Below are 9,025 nucleotides of genomic sequence, written 5' to 3'. Positions count from 1 at the left end.
ACTTGATCTTGCTCAACTACAAAATCGTTATGATCAAGATCATGAACTGTTGCAGAAGCCAAGGGTTGTGATTCAAAAGTTTTAGTAAGTGGAGGTAGAGAAACAACTGGTTGTGTTCACTGGCTCCATAGTTTTTTCAAACCCTCCATTTAAATTTTGGGGAACAGTATTGTGGTGCATTTCGTCCAGTATACCAAGATGTTTCCAAGCTTTTCTCTTTTCTCACAACTACCGGGGTATTCTTTCACTCATTGTCATAACGGCAATGGTGTGGCTCATACCCTTGCTAAATGGTCATTGGCCGGTTCTTTTTGTAATTTCTCGTTTACTTCAGCTCCTCCTTTTCTTGAGGAAGCTCTCTCTCTAGATTGTACTTGATCGTTTCGTGCAATGAAAGCTTTTTTAAGTTTCTCCTCAAAATATAAAATAAATATAAAAAAAATATCCTACATCTTGAATAGTTCGCCATCAAAGAGTTATAACACTTTCATTTTGGAAGGCCACTGATGGAATTGCATTGGAGCAATGGAACCGGAGCAATTGACTCCTCTGTTCCTCGCTAAACTGTTCATAAGCTAGCTGGGAGATTGGCACACAATGCACAGCCTATGAGATGTACCCTCGTTTACATCATCTTATGACAAATGAGACCCTCATGAATGTGACGAAGCAATATTAACAAGCCTAAAGGTGGCTTTATTTCTCATCTTCTATCTGTTTAAGTAGTCAAAATTGAAGTCATCGTTGGCAGGTTTGATGAGTGAGGCTCTGAAAAGGGTTGGGAAGACACAGCAGAATGAACCAAGAAAACAATCAAAATACACCTTCAGAAATGCTACAAGCTCCAGACCCTTCCAAATACAGAGCTTCTTACTATATTCAATGTAGTTCAATTTACTTAGTAAAATATTTTAAGTACGTTCTTGACATAAACAGGCTTACAAACTCACCCCCGAGTCCAGAAGCAAGAGGAACCAAGTCTAACTGCAACCTGAGGTAAAGAATGCATCTATCCAAGTGACAAGGTTGAACAGCCAGCAGTGTTAAAACTAAATGTTATCATGCAGAGAAAGCTCTATGGTTATGACTGGTATAGTACAATAATTGGAACGATGAATCATATAAAACCTGTGTTCTCAGAAATTATAATATCCTATTCTATAGTAAGAAAATTGTCTTCATGAATACGACGAAACAATATTAATAAGAGGGGCTTTGGTGACTACTACATAAAACAAGCAATGGGTTTTGATATGGTTAACCGAAAACCTCACAACCCAGTAATTAGCTTTCTTGCTACACGGATTCATCATCAATTATTGCCTAGTAATAACCTCGCTACCTAATCCTAATCAAACAGTCTAGGATTCACAGGCTCCACCAAGACAAACTCTGAGTCATCCGCTAAGTGACTTAACTGCGTATGCTCACCGTTTTAAACTACCTAACAATATTCGCCCTAAAGTGATTGTCAACAATTTTATAAAGAAATGGGAGAAAAGAAAATGAAAAATGGAAGGGAACAAACAAAGTGCAAGGAAATTATGATTTAGTGCTGTAGCCTTCTTACAATTTCAAGTCAAATGAAGTGCCTTGATCAATGCCTATCCAACTTCTCAATAAAAAGCACCCAGATTTTTTTAAGCCCCTGCATAAAGGGGAAGGCCTACCTATGTAGCAACTTCGGATAGAAAGCATGTGAAGAGAGACACTACATCTTGCAAATGATTTGAGCGAAGGTCCTGAGGTAAAGGGGAAGGCCTACCTATGTAGCAACTTCGGATAGAAAGCATGTGAAGAGAGACACTACATCTTGCAAATGATTTGAGCGAAGGTCCTGAGGTATGGGCGCACTGAAAACGGTGTCAAAGCAACTTAACTGAACATCTCGTGTTGGGCCCTCGCTAATATCAGACAAAAGCAAGTTGCATATTTCATCCGCCATCTTCGAATAGACGACTCTGTAACACATTGGTAATAATGTCAAGTTTATAATTTAATTCAGCAATTATACCACCAAAAACAAGGGTATATATTTTTCAAGTAATCTATGTATAGATTATTACATTCGGTTAAATACAATAAAGAAGTCTGTTACAAAGTTGTAGAAGAACAATGCAGTATAGTTCATCAGAACCCCCAAAAAAGGGGGAGATGACGGAAAAGACATTTACATAAGACCTAAAAAATAAATTAGAGAAACAAAGAAATAATTAACTGAGCATTACCAAATACCAACCATTTGCACTGTGGAAAGTGAAAAAGAGAAATGCTCATGGTGCTCTCTATATGACATATATCTTGAAACAATTATTTAAGTTGTTGCCATTCAGTCAGTCATCCAATTTCATCTAATTAATTGAACTTTCCAATCAGTGAGAAACACAAGAATCATGACAAAGCAAAGCATGCCCAACATCCATGCTGAGATAATAAAGTATTTTCTCCGTTAAATATATACATTTACATACATAACACATAACCGCGTTTGAACGGTGTTTGCTAAAAGTTTTGTTTTCAACCTGCCTCAATCTCTATACCTAAAGCCTAATCTATGACAGTACTATACACCATAAGGCTAAAAGTACAGAACCCTGTTGAAGCCTGGAATCTAAATTTAAAAACAAAGAGTGGAGCTACTACAAATCTTTATTCAGAGTTAAAAAGCAATTCCACTGAAGGCCTTAAAGGTATTGACGAATTCGAAAAGAAAAGCAATGACAACACTTTCCAGGGCATTATAGATGCCCTTAGACTACTAACAGATATGTAGCGAAAGCGTCTTACAAAACATAAAGAAAATGGTCATTCTTATGCATGCAACAGTGATCCCAGGTTAAACATACCTCACATCCATTGGTAGCTTGGCACCCCAAACAGCCAAAGACAAGTTTAACTGACCAAGAAACTCTCTGGAAGCAGCATTTTTGCTTTCAACAGAACCCTGCAATAGATATTACAGTGTGAAACACTCATTTGAGAAACAAAGATGACAATTTATGTTGGACTATAACATCAAGTTGGGGCTACAGTTTAAGCTCTCTTTTTTCATCTTTTTTTTTTGGGGTGTGTGTGTGGGGGTGGGGTGCATGGGGTTCACTCTTCCCTGTGTATAAGAAAAAAAACAATAAATTGCGAAAAGAACAAGAAATATCCTCACTTTCTATGCCTATTTCCATATTAATGATGTTGCTTGAAGCCAACTATGCAAAGATCTAGCAACAGCTCCCTTGAGTGGGATAGCATCAAGATGTGGCAATATCTCATTTTAGTAATAGGCTTTAATCTATGTTCATCGGGGGGGGTGGTTGTGTGGGGTGCATGGGGTTCACTCTTCCCTGTGTATAAGAAAAATACAATAAATTGCGAAAAGAACAAGAAATATCCTCACTTTCTATGCCTATTTCCATATTAATGATGTTGCTTGAAGCCAACTACGCAAAGATCTAGCAACAGCTCCCTTGAGTGGGATAGCATCAAGATGTGGCAATATCTCATTATAGTAATAGGCTTTAATCTATGTTCATCTCCTTATACGCATTCATGTCTATTTATTAGACTCCTGCTAACCAAATAAGTGGGAAGAGCAAGATCCCGAACTATCAGGCAGAGGTACCATTGGATAGTCGCTACATATTCATTACTTTATTTTCCAACTCCCAGCCAAATGTAGTAAACCTAAGCTAGGCTTATGGATAAGCCTAAAGTATGAGCATAACGCAATCCTATACTTAATTTATGAAAAGCAGCAACCTCAAAACAAAAACAAAAAAAACAAAAGAACAAAAACCAAAAAGGCTACCAAGATTTGTGTTTGAAACAATTCAATTGGTAGTTAATATATTGCAGGGTCGATGATGAAACAAAATTACCCAATATTTCGAATTACAGCATTATCCCAAATAACAAGTTGTCATACCAGTTCACTCATGGCATCGTCAGCTCCCTGCAATGAACTTCTTGTTAGATAGAATGAAATGTAGATGCCAGCTCCCAAGTCCCAATTTTCAATTTCTGATTTGTGGTCCTCCATGGAAGTTGCTAGCCTCCATATCTCTGAGTGTTTGGCTGCAATTAGAAGAGAAGAAAAGTTTTACAGATTAATTTCAACCAAGCAATCGGGACAAGAAGTGATTCGAGTGAAAGTTTAGTTTAAAACATTAACAATATGGAAAATCAATTAAAATACATTGCCCCTATACAAAAGCAGTATCTCTAGCTGCTTTTGCAGTAAATAAACACCCCTGTACAGACAGAAATAATAGTAAACTAGTCCGGTACACATAATGTGTGCGCTTATCCAAAGCATAATTGTTACAGAAACCTCGTCAGTGGTTAGACTGAAGAATAGAGTCAGTTGTGGCATTTTGAAAAAATTGGCTTTGGGGGGGGGGGGGTGTTGTAAAAGAGGGGTGCAGATAGTACCTAGTAGTTATTAAATCATACCTGACAAGAATAATGTGTGAGCAACAGAAGTTACGAAAATAGAATGCGCTTTCTGCCAGTTTGCACATTCAATGAAGTGTTCAAGTGCCTTTGAAAGATCCCCATAATAATTGAAATAAACTGCCTGCAACCATCAAAAGAAATTATTCAACCACCAGATACCAATTCAATTTTCTCAACTTTCAGATCAAAGTAGTCACAGATACATAGTGAGGCACAGCAGGAAGGGGATTAAATAAGGATTTCTAACCGAATATAGAGTCATCCATCTGATCAAAATTGTTAGGAAACCTAAAGTTAATTTACATATGTTTCCTAAAGGTGACAAAAATATTTATGTTCCAAGTATGATAAAACAAAGGGCACAAGGACGGGATTGGTAAACAATAAAAAAAAACAAATAAACAAATAAAAAAACAGTACTTACCATAGCCTCATGAAGCCATGCTTTAGGAATACCCAAGTCCTCAATGAATTGGCGTTGTGATATTTGTGAGCTCCAAGAATCACAATATTGGAACAAAATTTCCCGAATAAGATTAGCATGAAGATATGGAAAGTCTTCACAATGGGTCATGTGAAGGACCACATAGATGGCCCAATGACATTGCCCAAGACACAACAACTGGGAAACAAATCCCATGTCAAGAACATGAAGATCATTGGCACTGATGACCCCAACTGCTTCCAACACAGCACGCTGATGCCAGATCATATGGTAATCAAGTGGATCATATGTTGACGAGAAAGCACTGAACATGGTCTTCAGGAAATCAACTTCACTATCTTCACTTCCATGTAGCATCATAAGGTAATATGATATGTCATAACGTTTCTCTGCACTCCGATCCACAGTCTCTTCTACACGTCCATCCATGTAAACAGGAACAGGATATGGAGCCTTATTCTCATTAAGAAGATCATGATATGTGCGGAAAACAATGGGTAATGGAATATTAGGTGGTAAGTGATACCACATCAATAACCCAAGAAACCTCTTCCAATCAACTTCAATATCATGAAAAGCACCGTGGACATTACCCGCAAGCAACTCATAAAGCCTTATCCTATCTTTCTCAATGAAACTGAAATCCAGTCCATTGATCCTCCAAAGCTCAAGCTGCTGTGCAATGTCAGAACGATTAACTATGGACCCACCAGACTGACTTAACAAACAAGCCAATCTCACGTCTCCCTGAGAAGCAGCCAGTTCCACAGCTTCATCCAGCTGCCGCCCACTCAGAAGTAATAATATGGATTGCAGATAATTGGACTCATTCAAGGAGATGATTTCTTCTACTCGATGGCGCACATTTTCTTGCAACCAGTAACTGAACTCGGCCCTCCTAATTAGAGGTAATGCTTCCGGGTCAGTTTCCTGTGAAGGGAGCTTCTCATCCTGCACCATTTCTACCTCATCATCAGCACCAAAAGATTCCATTTTCTCGCCATTTTCCCTTTCAGAGAAAAGAACTTTTATCAATTCCCAAATCATAATTTGATGTGGCAAAACCAAACATGCAGAGGAAGATAAACCAGGAACCTCCAGCTGCCTCTCAATAATATCTACATAACTCCTGCAAATATCTGATAGCATAAACCGATTCGAGACAAGCTTCTGAAGTCTCAGACTGAAGGATCCAACTTCAACTTCTTTTGTTTCATGAAACAGTCCCTTGTGAAGCTCCAATGGAGAAGTGATAGCCGTTTCAACAAGTTCTGCTCTAACCTTGTTATTTTTATCTCTGACTACATTGTCAATAGCAACCTTCTCCATATTAATTACAGATGACAGCACCCTTTGGGAACCATTACTGCCTATTGGTGTGCCAGCATGGACAAGAATTCCATTTGGGCCCCATCCTACTCGAAAAGACCTACCCATTAACAAACCTGCATCAACTATGTTGCGAGAATCTTTTCTAGTTACTGGTGTTTCACTACTGAGATCAAGCTTAAAACCTTCTTTTAGTGTCTTCAATGGCAAGGCTTTATTTTCCTGGGCCATTAGAATGGCTCCAGGAGAGTTTGAGTCAAAACTACCATGCTTGTACTCAAGCAATGCTAGAGGGGTCTTTCGCACAGCTGGTGGAGTAGATCGATAACTCATCCTTTGAGCATTTTCTAAAGGAGATCTTGAGTATTCTTTACCAAATGATGGATTATAATGTGCAGGTAATTCTTTCATATCCTCGGCTTCCTCATCCAAATCAGAAAACATCAACATTCTCATTTCTTGCATCTTGATGGGGTCAAGCCCAAGATGAGCAGGAAGAGAATGCGAGAGCACAATTCCAGTAGGATCCATTTGGTTTTCTTCATCAGCATCAGAGATATCATCATGGTTCAATTCCGGAGGGTCTTCAGCTACAGCAGTATCTTCCATCATCATATCTTCTTCATCTTCTTCAGTCAACCCAAATCTGCTAAAATGGTTAACAAAGAATTTCCATTCCTCATTTTCTGGATTAAACGAAACAAAATGAGCTCCTTGTCCCTCCACACTTTGTCTCAATATTTTCACAATATTCTCTTTCTGTCTCTGGTCAACACACGATACCCTTGTTTGTAGCATCAAAGTTACTTCAGCAGGCTTGTTAAGGCCCTGGCCAACCAAAGGCTTGGCACTCTCATCTTCATATACAATCACCTCATGCCTGCGGAACTTGACAATTCTATCTAATTCTAAACACCTAACATCAGTCTCCCCAGGATACTTGACAGATCCATAACCAAACCTCCCAACCGTAAAGTCCAAAACTCGGGTAGAATAACCAGGATCTACACGTTCTCGAGCAGCCAGTTCCGTCAAAGAAGGCTGCATATAGTAATCAGCTGCTTCAAGAGTTGGTAAATAGGGTAACGAAGCGCCATTACCATTACTAAAAGTCTCGCACAATGAAACTCCGGTCCTTCTTTTTTTGTGTTGAGCTGGAATTTGTGAATTCGGAGTTCCGGCATCAACTTCCATTGCAGAGGAAGTCACAATAGTATCACTATAGAGTTCAGAAACAGTCCCTGACAATAATGTGAAATGCAACACCAACTCAGTACTGATTCTAATTCATATTTTCGATACGAAAACCCTAATCCTATCAGACAGCAAACAACCCCATAGTGAATTTCGAGCTTCAAATGCCCGTACACTAAACACTAACCAGGGAAACGAGCGAATTTTGAAATGATAATCATGTGAAATTAAAGCTTCAAAGACTATGAAAAGTGAATTAAGCGTAATTAAATTGAGGAGTGTTGGTTTGTTTCTTACTCTTATGATGGCCGCCATGGACGACGTCGTGTTGAAGCTGTGGAGGAGTGGAGTGTGCTGGGGGTTGAGCCGCACAAGTGAGGCAGCCATGGTGGCTGATAGAGGAGTGCGAGGTATGAGAAATCATGAAGGGATGGGGTAGAGAGTGAGGAGTGGAGTCGCTTGGGTGGTCGATTTCCGGCGGATCTCCTCCGAACCCGAAGAAGGGGGTTTATGGTTTTTCAAACTTTTTATCGAGTATCAGGGGAAAACAGGTGTTTTTATCGGACCAAAAGAAAAAGGGGGACAAATAAAAACATGCTAAAAACAAAAGCATCTACTTTTGAGTTTCGACCCGTTTACAGAATTACAGGTTTATAAAAAATAAAATTAAAATAACCAAACAAAATATATTTGTGCCTTATCACTTGATCTAATAAGTAAATGGGTAAGCGGGAGGTTATCCCGATTGTTAAATCATAAAAACAGAATAATTATAAGGGAAAAAGATACAAACAGTACACAACCTATGGGCCACTAGTAACTTTCGTACCTCAACTTCAAAAACTATCACTTTAGTACCCAGGTTATCTAGCCCGACCCAACATTCATACATGCCGTCCACTTCGCCATTAACGGTGTTAACTTTGCAAGGGTAAATCTGTCATTCTACTGTTCATCTCTCTTCTCCTTCACACCCTGGTACTGTTCAATTTTTTTTCCTTCTCTCTCTCCTCCTGCAAACCGACCCTCACATGGTACTGTTCATTTTTTTCTCTCCTGCAAACCGACCCCACCTTCCACAGTTCATCTCTCTTCTCCTTCACACCATGGTACTGTTCTTTTTTTTTTTTTTTTTTCCTTCTCTCTCTCCTCCTGCAAACCGACCCTCACATGGGTACTCTCTCTCTCTCTCCTCCTTCATGCTACAGTTGCTGCACGCCTTCAATCTGGATCGGAGTTCAAGCCTTCTCCTTCACACCATGGTACAGTTGGATCAAGCCTTCAATCTGGATCGGAGTTCAAGCCTTCTCTTCAATCTGGAGTTCAAGCTTCAAGCCTTCAATCTGGAGTTCAAGCCTTCAAGTCTTGGTCGTTCGTTCGTTGAGGAAGCCGCGAAGAAGCAAAACAACAGCAGAGACGCGAAGAGAGAAAGAGAGAACTGAAGTCTGAAGAGATGCGGCTGTGGTGTTTGAGGTTTTAGTTGATAACAGCCCCGCGCCTCCTCCTCTCCAGCCCCACCTGCCGTGCAGCAGCCCCATAGCCGGCCAGATCAGCACACCAGGCCGAGTCGGTGCCCAACCTCGCCCAGCGCATCACCTAGCTCCCCGC

The 9,025-nt window shown here is 39.8% G+C and overlaps 1 protein-coding gene across 1 annotated transcript; it reads right to left on the bottom strand.

Annotated features, from left to right (window-relative positions):
• Positions 1-1,520: 1,520 nt before the first annotated feature.
• LOC112194510 (nuclear pore complex protein NUP96) lies at positions 1,521-7,984 on the bottom strand. The gene is made up of 7 exons (XM_024334741.2): positions 7,715-7,984; positions 4,874-7,464; positions 4,447-4,570; positions 3,920-4,068; positions 2,847-2,944; positions 1,766-1,961; positions 1,521-1,670 (listed from the first exon to the last, which is right to left on the bottom strand). Exons 1-6 carry the CDS (start codon positions 7,839-7,841, stop codon positions 1,766-1,768), a joined length of 3,285 nt encoding a protein of 1,094 aa, XP_024190509.1. The 5' UTR covers positions 7,842-7,984; the 3' UTR covers positions 1,521-1,670.
• Between the last annotated feature and the right edge of the window lie 1,041 nt (positions 7,985-9,025).

This window comes from Rosa chinensis, chromosome 1, assembly GCF_002994745.2.
Source record: "Rosa chinensis cultivar Old Blush chromosome 1, RchiOBHm-V2, whole genome shotgun sequence".
NCBI classification, from domain to species: domain Eukaryota; kingdom Viridiplantae; phylum Streptophyta; class Magnoliopsida; order Rosales; family Rosaceae; genus Rosa; species Rosa chinensis.
Note: the sequence above shows the minus strand (reverse complement) of the source record. Positions and strands in the feature narration are given on the sequence as shown.